This window comes from Salmo salar, chromosome 12, assembly GCF_965601325.2.
Source record: "Salmo salar chromosome 12, fSalSal1, whole genome shotgun sequence".
In the NCBI taxonomy this organism is placed as follows: Eukaryota; Metazoa; Chordata; class Actinopteri; order Salmoniformes; family Salmonidae; genus Salmo; species Salmo salar.
The window spans coordinates 20992324-21007164 of NC_138302.1; the positions used below are offsets into that span (position 1 = coordinate 20992324).

Sequence of the window (14841 nt, forward strand, 5' to 3'; positions counted from 1 at the left end):
GAAGCAACAGTCATTTTCCATACTTTGGTCATCATGCTTTGATCTGGTTTCCTTCAAATATCATCCAATTTCATGAAAAACATGATTTTGACTGTTCATGACCTTTAAGCTAGTCAAGACCAGCAACACGAACAAACAGACTCAACAGGTGAAAGTAGTGAGTGAAGTTACTAAACAGACTATACTAAACAAATGAAATGTCTTACCTGTGGTGAAATGTTTTCCACACACACATAGCTACGTGTAGGCTTCTTAGACACTGGGTCCCCACTATTTCCCACTCTTCCACTCCGAATAGCCTGAAGACACAGGGCTCTTCTCGCAGACTCCATTTCCTTAAGATTTTTGTACTTTGAACAACACAGCAGCTTTTCATCATTTTTGTTATTTCTATATAACAAAAAATCAACCACAAAGAGTATTCTTTTACACTGGGAGTCAATGAGAAAGAATCTTTGTTTACCCCAATTTGTTGGAATTCCTTATTATTATGTGAATATTGACTCAAAGTATTCAATTATAGAGTTATATTCAATTATACAATTATATTCAATTGTACAGTTATATTGAGCTCTATTCAATTATACAGTTCTATTCAACTCTATTCAAGTTTACTTTACTATTCGAGTTTTAGTCAATGCTACACTTCTATTGAACTATATTAAATAATACTGTTGTATTCAGTTCAACAGTTATATTCAATTATATAGTACTATTCCACACTATTCAATTCTACTATTCAATTCAGCAGTTCTATTAAATTATACACTTCTTTTGAACTATATTAAATAATACTGTTGTATTCAGCGCTACATGTCATGTCCTGACATAGAAGAGCTCTTATTTTCTATGGTAGAGTAGGTCAGGGTTGAGGGGGGGGGGGATTATTTTGAGTTAGTGCATGTTGCACCTCTGTTGTTTATAGTTTTTTTGTTTGTCTTGCAAAGTTTCACATTAAAATAAAAGATGTGGAACGATACTCATGCTGCGCCTTGGTCTCCTTTCTACGACGAACGTGACACTACAGTTCTATTCAATTCTATAGTTCTATTCCACACTATTCAATTCTACTGTTCTATTAAACTCAACAATTCTATTCAACTCTATTAAATTCTTCAGTTCTATTAAATACTGCAGTTCTATTCAACTCTATTAAATGATACTGTTCTTTCAATTTAACAGTTCTATTCAATTATAAGGTTCTATTCAATTATACAGTTCTATTCAATTATATTCAATTATGAGGTTCTATTCAATTATACAGTTCTATTCCATTATACAGCTCTATTCAACACTATTCAGTTATGAAGTTCTATTCAATTATACAGTTATATTCAATTATACAGTTCTATTTAACTGTATTCCATTATAGAGTTCTATTAAACTTTATTTAATTATAGTGTTCTATTAAACTTTATTCAATTATAGAGGTCTGTTAAACTTTATTCAATTATAGAGTTCTATTAATGTCACGTCCTGACCAGCAGAGGGTGTTGTTGTGTAGTTTTGGTCAGGACGTGGCAGACTGTCTGTGTATGTGTGTTCTGGGTGTTGTATTTCTATGTGGGTCTGTGTGGTCCCCGATCAGGGACAGCTGGTTATCGTTGTTCCTGATTGGGAGTCATATAATTAGGAGTATGTTTGTCACTTGGGGTTGTGGGTGGTTGTGCTAACACCGCTAGTCTTTGGTATGGACGTAGCATGTTAGCCTGTTGTTAGTCGTTTTTGTTTATTGTTTTTCCCGTGGATACTTTGCTCTTATATATTAAAAAGATGAGTATCGACATTTCACCTGCTGCAGTTTAGTCTCTTCAACACGGCTGTAATTATGACAATTAAACTTTATTCAATTATAGAGGTCTATTAAACTGTATTCAATTGTACAGTTCTATTCAACTCGATTCAATTATACAGTTCTATTAAACTTTATTCAATTATACAGTTATATTCAATTATGCAGTTCTATTCAATTGTTCAGTTCTATTCAACTCGATTCAATTATGAAGTTCTATTCAATTAAAACAGTTATATTAAGTTCTATATAATTGTATAGTGACATGTTCTATTAGATTCTATAGTGACATCTGTTTTATATACATCTATAGTGACAAGTGTTGTACTAGATTCCACAGTGACACATTTTTTATTAAATGCTATAGTGACAAATGGCCTGTTTTCCAAATGGCACCCCATTCCCTATATAGTGCACTTCTTTTGACCAGGGCCCATATGGCTCTGATTAAAAGTAGTGTATTATACTGTATATGGAAATAGGGTGCCATTTGGAACCCATCCATGTTCTATTCAGATCTATAGTGACAGGTGACCTCTGGGACCGATGGTTTGGGTGGCTCTGTGATGTTGGTTGATGTCCCAGGTGAACCTTAGAGGCAGGTCCTTCATCTTCTCATCAAACACCTGGTCAAAGTGTTCACTCTGGGCCACCGTCAACGAGTTCTTCCAGTCTCCTATGGTACCTGTGCAGAACACATGCACGCACACACACACACACACACACGTGGACATACAGACGGACGCACATGCGCACGCAGATGCACATCGCGCACACACACATAAATTCAGATGAGCCAAAGCAATACAAAACAAGTGCTGATCTAGGATCAGGCCCCGTATTTATAAATCCTCTCACAGTAGGAGTGCTGATCTAGGATCAGGCCCCATATTTATAAATCCTCTCACAGTAGGAGTGCTGATCTAGGATCAGGGCCCGTAATTATAAAGCCTCTCACAGTAGGAGTGCTGATCTAGGATCAGGGCTCACCTGTCCATATCGTCTTATCAATTATGATCTAAAAGGGAAAACTGATCCTTTATCAGCACTCCTACTGTAACTATGTGTGTGTGTATGTATGTGTGCATATGTGTGTTTATTCATGTGTGTGTGCGTATGTATGTTTGCTCATGTGTGTGTGTGTACCTTTCCGTAGGAAGTGTCCTTTCTCCAGAACGAGCACGTCTTTGGGCAGAAATTCATAGTTGGCTTTTGGATCCTTTTTCATGTTCTTGAACCTGTCAATCAATCAATCAATCAATCAATCAATCAATCAATCAATCCTGAATAATCAGACAGATCATATTGGATTAGTCCTCATTGAGGCTGTTCATTTTGCAGCATACACAAAATACAGTCAAAAAGACAGGATAGAGCACATAAACAACAGGTTCCAACCTGGCCTTCTCAACAATGTGGTCAATGGCCGAGGGGGTCAGGTCCTTCCCAAGGAAATCACAGATATCCACCACCACTGACCTCAGGTCCTGAGAGAGAGGGGAGGGAGAGAGAGAGAGGGAGGGGTGAAGAGAGGGAGAGGGAGAGGCAGACATTAGGTAGTTGCCCTGTATGTCATACAGCATAAAAGTGTTTCTCAGAGAGAGAGAGAGGGAGAAACAGACCGACAAGGAAGCAGACAGACTGCTTGAGTCTGCTTCCCAAATAGCCCCCTATTCCCTACTTAATGCACTACTGTTGACAAGGGGGCCCTGGATTCCATTTGAGATGCAGAAAAACCCTTTACTGTACCTTGATCATGTCCTCGTACTTGACAAAGAGAATGTCATACTGCTCTCTCTTGGTGTACCACTCACGGATGTGATCAAACCACGATCCACCCACCACTGTCAACAACACACAGACACACACGCAATTGGACAGGACTTAAAACATCTTTAACAGTGGCTGACTTTTATCCCCCCCAAAAAAACATATACAAAAAGAGATCATGCGTACAAAACATATTCTTGTTTATGCACATATCAACCATGTAAAAGTTACAAAAGTTTACAGAGTAAGGAGCAGTTGATGTTACACTGTACACTTGACAGCACACAGTCCTGCAACCCGTTTCCACCTTACTTTTCCCTGTCAGGTACTGCTATGTGACATGTTTTGTTGGGTTCCAATTTGAAATCGACTTATTCCTGTCACTATATAAAAACGTATTGATTACGCTACATGTATGATAACTGTATGTGTTTAGGGTGTCAGTGGTGCGTGAACAAGGAACTGTGCATGGAAAGTTACTGAGAGAGACAAGGAGGAGTTTGTGTCTGTTCAAACATGTTATTGTTAGTTCAACATGTTCAAACATGGCATTGTTATTATATAATAGATAGATAAAGAAGGGAGGGGAAGGGAAAGTCTCTGAATAGGCAGGCAACCTATGCAACTACGGAGGAGTGAGGAATTTGGCTTAAGGTCAAGTCAACAGATGAAGTGTGAAGAAACCTCTGAAGGGCGGCAGACGGGTACACCTGAGGGCTCTTGATTTATGATGTCTGGTACATAATTGCCTGTAATCCAAAATCAAACAAATTTGAGTAACCGCCTTTGTGTGGATTGTATTATTATACATACTGGTTTGTATGTTTAACTTTATGCTCCACTCCAAAATGTCTATCCACAAGTCTGGGAGAGAACGTACTGTCCTAGGCGATTTAGCTATACATTATATCTCACCACCATGCGTTTCCATTTCCTCCTCTCTCTGCTTTATTCCATTCTGGAGCGCCCAGAGGGGTTGTCAACTGTTTAGTGAAATGTTTCACTGCGAAAACATGTTACTATCGATGTTCCTGAACCGATTTCACTTGGTTTCCCAAATGAAGCACTAGCTGCAGGAACAGGGTAGCTGCAGGAACAGGGTTGAAGAGCCCATTGCATACAGAGTTTGGGCAGAGCATCACCTGTTGGGCAGCGAGAGCATGCTCCTCAAACAGTGGTTGTTGCTTGGAGTGAAACAAGTGTTCTTGTATTTATTTCTCAGCTTCTCATATTAAATAAGCACAGCGCTGCTATGAAACCGAAGTAGCCTACCTGGCATCATTAAAAAAGGGACTGGCGGGGAAACGCGCAACCTCCATTCTCAATTACAGTGCATACAGACGGTACCCGAGCCCTCTCAGACGACTCATTCCGGGGTACAGTAAGTGCTACTGTGCAGATGTTTTCTTCACTGACTAGTGGGCAACAGCAAGCACTCCTGAACGTGACCGGAGTTGGGGTAAAGCATAGGGGTATTTGGCCTCTGTGCTGTTGCTCAAATTGACAAAACGTAAGACAAAAAAAAAAGTGCATTAAGTTCAGTGTTGAGTAACAGGGACAGAATCAAAAGTTATGCAACTAAAACCCATGCCATTGACAATAGGTCCAGCCAGTAATCATACCGGGCTCATTCTTTATGGTAGCTGGGATAGAACCGATTTTGGGTTTGGATAATCTATGTGAAATGCCAGGGGAATGGATTCTAAAAAGTAAGAGGTTAAAGTTGGCAGGACTCCTCGCAAACAAAAAAATACGCTTTGGTGAGAAACTTTATTCTGTCTTATTCTGAAATAGCTTTATTGACGAAAGGTAGGAGGAGGGGTCTCACGAGAGAATAAAGTGGAGTTAAGAGTATGAAGGAGAATTTGTAGCACATTGTGTTAAGCACCTGCATTGGGGTAGAATTACCCTCTAAAATGTTTGTGCATTAATAGGATGGGCACTGTAGCACGGTAATGGAGGGTAAACTCGAACTACCCCCGTTTTACCCTCCCTTCGGCAAGTAAAGTTACGCAGAATCATGGAGGAAAAGACAGTCCAGTCATGTACTGGCGTAAATATTTAGACTCAGTGGCAAGAAGAATGCCACCATGCGTATTCGGGTGCGTTCGTAAATTCGCTCTGGCTATCTACTCCGATTTCAGAGCGGAGTAGATTTCTCGTCTGAGTGTGTCAGAGCGCCGAATAACTGATGAATTTACAAACGCTCAACACATGTTGAATATGGCCAGTGTCTGTAAAAGTCGGCAAAAAGTTGCCCAAAATAGGAAATGTATAGCATTAAGATACCGATCTGGCATTAACATCCCACTCATGAAAGTGTAAGACAGGGACAAACTGGGGCTGTACTGAGAAAAGTTCATGCTAGAAATATAAGATTAAAATACTTTATGTTAACATTAGTAGTACATACTGTATATATTTATCCCTTTCTGTAAATGTACATTCTGCCATTGTCGGTTTGTGCTAAGGTGATGGTCTTAAATTCGAGTGATAGACTAAGTGAAGCACTAGGGACTGTCATTCGAAATTTGTGTTGGATAATTTATAAATAGTTCTAATTATGACTCGGAAATGCTGTAAGGAGAGACAGAGCGCTGCCCCTCAACTGTGAGGAGAGCACTCATCCTGCAGATAGCTTCTAAAACAAATGAATCATTTGTAAGAATCCAATGAGAACTGCAGATGACATGGAGTGGGAACACCAGTAAACATGCAGCCTGAGGGGGGAAGGCTGGATACACGCAGGAGGAGGTATATAAGCCTTCATTTGTTGTGGATCCCAGCGGAAAGTCAGGATAAGGGAGAGTGGGAATCGTCATGTTGTTAAACTTCGAGTGTAACTATTTAATAATCATTTCAATATTTTGTGTTCTCTCTCTTTCCTAGTTTTCTTTTCTACTATCACTCTCTTAGGAACCCGAAAGAGGAAGAGAAAGGGAACATCTCCAACTGAAATGTAATTATCGGTAGTATATAGGAGGAACAATGAAAGATGGGGGGAGATGACGAGGGTGATTGGTGTGGTTATAACAACGATAAGAGGGCCTTAAGCCTTGGCTGTACAATATTTACACTGAGGCCATAGGCCTCGGAGGTGTGAACATATTAATCAAGTGTGAAAATATGAATCATGTTTTCTTTTTATACTAATCATGTTCTATTTTCTGTTTTATTTCTAAGCAATTTCACAGTTTATGTAATGTTGAACAGTATGGAGTCACGATTCAAACAAGAGAGAACTGTTGGGTGCCAGTTTAAAATCGACTTATTCCTGTCACTATATAAGACCATATTGATGACGTATAATAACTGTACGTCTTCGTGTCAGTGGAGGACGAACAAGGGACTGTGTGTGGAAAGTTACTGAGAGAGACAAGGAGGAGTTTAGAACATTTCTGTTTGTTCAAACATTATAATATCTCAAGTAGGGAGGCGAAGGGTAATTACTATTTGTTAATAAGAAGCTAACAATATAGTTAAAACGCGGTCGAAATGACATATAAAGAAAATATGTCACAATAACTTACTTTTCCCTGTCAGGTACTGGTCAAAGAAATCCTGGAAGCTGCTGGGTGTCTCCAGCTTGCTCCACACGTGACAGAAGTGGTAGTAAGACACCATATTGTCCTTCGGGTTTCTCATCACGTACACAATCTGAACACCACAGAGGAAGAAGAGGAAGGGGAGGACAACAACAAGATGACTTTATTGTAATTTGTCACAGATACACTGGGAAGTCGTCTTTCTTCCTTTATCCCAACACCCCTTTAGTGGGTGAGCTTTACCCGTTTTCTGGTAATTCTATGTCTGGGCTTGGTGGTTGTACCTTGGGTCTCTTGGTGTTCAGGCTGGCGGGCAGGAGGTTTGGAGGCAGGTGGGAGATGAAAAGTCTAGGTGCGGGGCGCAGGCGCTCGGGGCGGGTGTCTGGGTACTCTAGCCAGGGCATCTTCTCCAGGTTGGTGGAGCTCTGGTCGGTGCCACTACTCTCAGGGTAGGCCGCCTCCACCACCTGGACCAGGATCTGCTGGGTCCATATCGTACCTATACACACATATGCACATACGTGGGTGAACGCACACACCCACACACACACACACACACCCACACACACACCCACACACACACACACACACACACACACACACACACACACACACACACACACACACACACACACACACACACACACACACAGGAAAGTTATTGCACTACATCTTATATTGAGGGGTTTATATAGTATTATGTGATAATTGACGTGGAAACTGCAGCCCTTTAACTTCCAAGACAAATGTCCTTTCATAGAAAATAAAGTTATGTTTATTATACATACATCTTTGTTGTCCCAAATGGGACATTATTGGTGCAGTCAGGGTAAAACAACATTAAAAACAATAACCACCATCTCATTTTTGTAAAATTCTATAATTGTTTATTTTACTTAGAATGTGTGGAGAAGGTTGAGTAGATCAGTGGGAGGAAATCCCAGTTAATCCATTGTTATATTTGAATTTAATTGAGCAAAATGTGACAACTCTGAAAAGGGTGTGAGGACTTTCACTAGGCGATCCGTGAATCTCAAACCAACCCCTTGCTCTTACCAACTATGTCCTTACCAACAATGTCACATGCTGAGAGAAAACTCATAGGGTGACTTCCAAAGAGCGGCGAGGGTATCAATAAACCCATCAACTTTGGAACACACTTGTGACTTGAATGATGCAATTTTGTTCCACATTTAAGTAATAAAACATACATGGAATTCAAATCAACAAGTTCCCTCTGTCGTTTTACAAGATATAAATCTCCGTAACAGATGACATTTTCATTTGGGAGGTATTAAATTTATTACTGTACATGTAACCGGTCCTAAAAATGTGTGGCAAAAGCTTAGGCAGGTGAATCTCTCGATTGTTTTTCTTATAATTTTTACCACACACACACACACACACACACACAAACACAAACTCACCTGATTTGGGGTAGGAGACGAGGAAAATGTCCGTTTCTTGAATCTCAAAGCTCTGGAGGGAGTCGAGGTACTGGGGGTCGGTCTCCCCCACGGTAAAGTTGTACCCCCTGTGTGTGAACAGGTAGGGACTGAACAGGTCCAGCCCTTCCACTGATGGGGGAGAGGTGTGGTCTGGAGAGTGAAACATGACAGTTGGCCAGACAATGGTGAGGAATGAGAGCGGCAGAACTGAAAGGTATCTGTTATATCCAGGTCTTTCTACTCTTCAGGTTGGAGGAGGAGGAGAAAGGAGGAGGGGAAGAAGAGAGGAGGACGTTTACAAGTCTGTCTGTGCCTATTAAATGCTTTCTGAAAGTGTGCATCTGTCAAATTGGCTCATTAATTCAATCAATCACTATCCACCAACCTAATAACACCAGTTGTAGAAAAAGCCCATGGAGTTGGTGGAATAATCCTTTAATTCTTTGCCACTTACTCAGCTTGGCCAGGGGCGCTTTAATTAGGTCAGGTGGAAATATCCGACAGATCTCCACTCCATAAAAGGAGGAAATCACCATCACCTGATCGCGCTGCTTTCTCTTCCATCACTCTGTCAAATCCAGAAGTTCTGTGCGTCCATGAATCCACATAAGTCCACCGACTCTGTTACCTTTCATCTGAACTTTCATCTGAACTATCTGTTGCGATCGGGAGAGTGGGCCATCAGTTGTTGTTTGAAGTTATTATCGCGGAGCGCGGCCTGGAGCGCACGCTTCAAACATTTTGTGTAATGTGAATGGTCAATGATAGGCCAATTATGCAATTGGTATGGTTAATATGTAATGAAATTACATATTACTAAATGATCATTACTAAATGATCAATTAGCCTTTTAAAATGATAAACGTGGATTAGCTAACACAACGTGCCATTGGAACACAGGAGTGATGGTTGCTGATAATGGGCCTCTGTACGCCTATGTAGATATTCCATAAAAAAAATTGCCGTTTCCAGCTATAATAGTCATTTACAACAGTAACAATGTCTGCACTGTGTTTCTGTTCAATTTGATGTTATTTTAAAGGACAAAACATTTGCTTTTCCTTCAAAAACAAGGATATTTCTAAGTGACCCCAAACTTTTGAACTGTAGTGTATGTGATAGAGGCATGTGTGAATGTTCTGGAAGCGTAACCTACCCAACCAGTTTGAATACAATGATAAGTCCATTGATGGCTCATCAGCAGGCTGTTAATTATGCTAAATTGAGAGGATTTTGTTCATGCATTAACATGTATTCGATTTGACAGAGTAGTGTAGGTTAAGAGCATGGATAAACTGATATCACGATATGCCTTGCTCATATCAAACAATATATTGGTGCCCATTGTTACTACTTATACTTTTATACTATTTGTATAAATCCCAATGCATTTCAATGGCCATAGACTTAAATGGTAAAAATGTCCACTGTAACTTGTCTTCAACTGTTTAATGTAGAAACGCCATTTAAACTTTAAAATGGGCAGACCCCTCTGAAATAGGTTGCTTGTATACAGCCTTTTGATACCATTTATACTTTTTGAAATATAAAAGCTCCATCGGCTTCAACGGGAAATATTTGGATATACCACTGCTCTTGATCCCTTAGCTACCAACACCAAAACAACTTTTAAAAAAGCACAGGCGGACTGTCTTCAGGTTGCTTGAAAATATATTTTTAAACTTTTTATATTTTTCACACTACCAGTGCAGTGTTTTCAAACCCAGAGGCCCAACGGGTGTTAAGTGATAACGCCAGAGAAGACGCTGTTTTAAGGATGTATTGGCACGGGTGTTGTTAGGCCCGAGACGAAGTCCAGTTATAATAACTCCACACCTACAAACAACCCCAAAATAACTCACTTGAACTGACCCATAGCCTATGACATCCCTATTACTGCGTAACTACTAAAACCATTACTACCTGACTTGAACTGACCCATAGCCTATGACATCCCTATTACTGCATAACTACTAAAACCACTACTACTGCTGTCATTACCACAACGATGAATACTTCAAGACAACTTGCAAGCACAGACCTTTCCGTCATTTTCTAGTTATCAATGTGCTTGCTGTGCAGTAAGACAAACAAATGTGTCAAATTACAGTCGTGTTCTTACTGAATTATTACAAAGTTTTAGTTGATTTATAATCCAGTAAGATGTATGTGAAGTAGACGGACCATCTCCATTCCTGGCCTAGAACGTGTTCTTGCCTGAAGCTGTAGAACTGGTAAAGCAATCTCCACACAGTACCTGGTGAAGAATATGTTCTTGCTTGGAGCTATTAAACCTGTAATGCAACTAGCAACATATTCCTTTGTCCACAGGCTACTATCTACCTGCGCTGCTCATCCAGTCTTCACTGTATCCACCATCATTGGATAATTTTTTTCTACCACCAAAAGCTTCATAACACACATTATAGCTTTTATATTCCCGCCAACAGAGAGCTTAAAAACAGATTATATGGCTTAAGTGTCACGTCCTGACCAGCAGAGGGCGTAATTGTGTTAGTTTTGGTCAGGATGTGGCAGGGGGTTTGTGTGTGTTAAATGTTGTGTGGGTGATTGGACTCCCAAATGAAGGCAGGTGTGTTGAGTTGCCTTTGATTGGGAGTCCTATATAGTAGTGTGTGTTTTTCTTTGGGGTAGTTGTGGGTAGTTGTTCTTGCATTGCGTTTTGTGTGCCTGCAAGACTGTTGCTGTCGTGTATTGTTTTTGTCCGGTGGATGCTTTACTCCTTTTTTGAATTAAAATATGAGTATCCACATTCCCGCTGCGCCTTGGTCCATTCCTGAAGACAGCTGTTACATTAAGATGCTGTAGTACTCACTCTAGCACCCTATACTAGCCCACTATACTAACTCCCCACCTACAAACACCCCCAAAATAGGTCACCATAACCAACCCATAGCTTATGTCGTGTCTTTGGCATCCTTAAATGTGAAGACTGCTATTTTATCAAATCAATTCTCTGTAATTAATAATACGTGATTAAACAAATTATGTAAATGTGATTAACTAGGAAGTCGGGGCACCACGGAAAATCTTCAGATTACAAAGTTATAATTTTCTGAATATAACTCTTCAGATATTTTAATATCTGATCAATTAGTCTTCTATTAATGAATTATTCTTTACCTTACATCAGTCTCATCTGAACGTTGTAAATTGTTGGTTATCTGCACGATCCCAGCCTTTACTATGAATCACCCATACGCCAATTGGCTTAATCATTTATTTACTAATCACAGAAATGCATAAACAAACAAACAGTAGATATTGGTTACTAACAATGATAGGGAAGATGAACTAGTGGGCTAAACCGATATGACGGCTTGGTGGACAAAGGGAAGGGGGTGTTGACTGAGAAAGAGCGGGAAAGACAAAATGGATCTGTCACGACTTCTACTGAAGTTGATGCCCCTCCTTGTTCGGGTGGTGTTCGGCGGTCGACGTCACCGGCCTTCTAGCCACCATTGATCAGTTTTTCATTTTCCATTGGTTTTGTCTGGTCTCTTTACACACCTGTTTCATATCCCAGTAATTATATGTTGTGTATTTAACCCTCTGATTCCCCTCATTTCTCTGTCGGTGATTGTTTGTTTGTTATGTACGTGTTGTTTCTATATCGGTGTGCGACGGGTTATTGTTTTACCCGGATTCTTTTCTACGTTGGTTTTGGAAATAAATATTCCATTTTTAAACCACTCTGTTTTCTCCTGCGCCTGACTTCCCTGCCACCTACATACACGGACTATGACAGGATCACTACACACAGTGGATAATTATATTAATTGAAATGCTACTCCTTTGCACATGAACGCTCGCACATTTGGGAATAATTGCAATCAATATATTCACGCCCATATGTCGTTGTTGTCTTCTCTGTTGGAATCGTTGGTCCGTCTGCGGGAGAGTCAGTTCATCAGAGAGTCTCTGGTTACTCATGGTGGTAGCTCTTTCGGCGGCTCCTGATAGTGTCTGTTGTAATGGATATGTCAGGCGTTCATTGTTCTTAGAGTAGATGTTTCGGCGGTTGTCGGAATTCGCATCCCAGGTTTATGTAATTTCTAGCTGCAGACTAGTAATTAGTATCTAAGATGTTGTCTTATTCTGTAGGGATCGATAGTCTCAGAGTTGAACCATTTCCAGCCGTGTAGCCAATGCTCCACGTTGCATAGTCTTCTAGTTTTGGTACTCAACTATTCGCAATCACAGCTCCCGCTGTGGGTTTGCTTAGTCTTGGTACTCAAACCTCTGCCACCTCAGCTTACACTGAGGTATGCGTGGTCTGAAGAGGATTTCCTCAGGAGCGGGTTTTATTCGTAACAATAGAAAAGGTGGTTCCATGACGCCAGATCATGTCTGTGCTCACGGGGGCGTGGCCACTGACTAGTTAAACTTTACAGGGAATACAATTCTCTCAAAATTAAAGGTTAACGTCACATTACATCATTTCACAAATAGTTTCAACTTTACTCATTCATTTTATACAAGAATTAGATGCAAATGCCATAATTGAGAAATGTACACATTCAAAGATATAATTACATGTGTTTCATGTCCATCGTGAGGTCACCAAATGAATCACACTCAACAAAACTGTCCCTTAAGTGTCCACGGACCCTTCCCACATTCTCACAAGTGGACATAGAGTTTCATTTTCCCATTTTGGGGATTTAGGAGTTCGGCCATGCGAAATCCTTTGTTCACTCTGTGGTCTCTCTCTATGCATGAAAAGGGGGAGAGAGTCTCCACCAGGAATTTACGACCTGAGATAACAGAACCTGGGAGTAGGAGAGAGTGAGAAACGGGGAAGCTACGATCTACCCCCAGAAAGGGCCACGTCATGACACCTATAACAACCATATTACTACCATTACTACTACAATATGTTCTACTGCAGTCACTACCACTACTTCTACTATTTCACAACCAGAAATACTTCAAGACTGGCAAGCACACACATTTTCTTATGGAAATGTCATTTTCAAGTTTTGTGTTGCAGTTTCACTGAACATCCATAGGGCTGCAGTGTGACCCCAGGTTTTAGTGGAGGATGTGGATGAAACCACAGAACCATAGGCCATGATTCAATGACTGAGGAAACGCATTGACCGACTAACGCATTGAGATGTCACGGGTGCTTTTTAAGGGTAATTGACATAACCTGACATTCGCAGTGTCTATCCTGGATGGATCTCTGAGAATGTCTTTAAAAGGTGCATTTCTAGTAGTTCAGTGTGCAGGGGGAGGGAGGGTGGAGGGACGGAGGGAGTGTAAGGGGAGGGAGGGAGGGTGAAGGGACGGAGGGAGGGTGAGGGGAGGGAGGGAAGGGGAAGGGAGGCGACGGAGGGTGAGGGAAGGGAGGGTGAGGGGACGGAGGGAGGGAGGTTGAGGGGAGGGAGGGAAGGGGAAGGGAGGCGACGGACTGAGGGTGAGGGAAGGGAGGGTGAGGGGACGGAGGGAGGGTGAGGGGAGGGAGGGAGGGGATGGACGGAGGGTGAGGGAAGGGAGGGTGAGGGGACAGAGGGAGGGAGGGAGGGTGAGGGGAGGGAGGGTCCACACACACACAGAACTGTGATGTCAGATGATTGCGTAAACACAACTGAAAAATAAAGACAACAATGCGTGAGCACTCCCAGGAATACACAGACAGACATTATTAAGACAAGGTGAGATGTATGAGCAAGGCTCATCATGCTTTAGCAAGTGCAATGAGGAGGGAAGGAGGGAGGGAGAAGGGGGAGGGGCCGTTCCCATGGAAACTGAGCAGTCAGCACATTTGTATGTTTTTCTGTGGACCCCTCTTGTTGGCATCCCATCCCGTGGTCCCAACCCTCTCTCTCTCTCTCTCTCTCTCTCTCTCTCTCTCTCTCTCTCTCTCTCTCTCTCTCTCTCTCTCTCCTCTCGCTCTCTCTCGCTCTCTCTCTCGCTCTCTCTCTCGCTCTCTCTCTTTACCACAGCTGGACGGTGCAGCAGCACAAACACACACAACCACACACACATTGCATGCAGATACACACATACACCACACACAGTTGCACACACACTTGCGCACACAGTCATAGCACACATATATACACACTCACAGTCAAACACACACACCATGGCACTGCCCCCCTGAACCTGTTACCATGGTGACCACGGAGCCCCGACACTTGTGATGTTCATATGAGGAATTCATATAGGCCTGGACAGAGCAGTGCAGTATCCACACATTGGGTGTACGTGAGTGTGTGTTGTGTGTGTGTGTTGCTAATAGTATTGGGCTACTTAC

The 14841-nt window shown here is 41.5% G+C and overlaps 1 protein-coding gene across 1 annotated transcript; it reads right to left on the minus strand.

The window, feature by feature from the left end:
• Positions 1–1823: 1823 nt before the first annotated feature.
• On the minus strand, positions 1824–8779 carry LOC106594461 (amine sulfotransferase). Its single transcript, XM_014185831.3, has 7 exons — positions 8535–8779; positions 7392–7606; positions 7093–7219; positions 3542–3636; positions 3191–3279; positions 2939–3030; positions 1824–2477 (listed from the first exon to the last, which is right to left on the minus strand). Exons 1-7 carry the CDS (start codon positions 8719–8721, stop codon positions 2311–2313), a joined length of 972 nt encoding a protein of 323 aa, XP_014041306.2. The 5' UTR covers positions 8722–8779; the 3' UTR covers positions 1824–2310.
• Between the last annotated feature and the right edge of the window lie 6062 nt (positions 8780–14841).

Bases quoted from the DNA above. Each gene is read 5' to 3' on its own strand.
- LOC106594461 (XM_014185831.3), bottom strand. From the start codon at position 8,721: ATGTTTCACTCTCCAGACCACACCTCTCCCCCATCAGTGGAAGGGCTG. The intron at 7,607-8,534 runs GTGAGTTTGTGT...ATGTGTGTATAG, and splicing joins CGTCTCCTACCCCAAATCAG to GTACGATATGGACCCAGCAG. The intron at 7,220-7,391 runs GTACAACCACCA...TGTGGTGTTCAG, and splicing joins TGAACACCAAGAGACCCAAG to ATTGTGTACGTGATGAGAAA.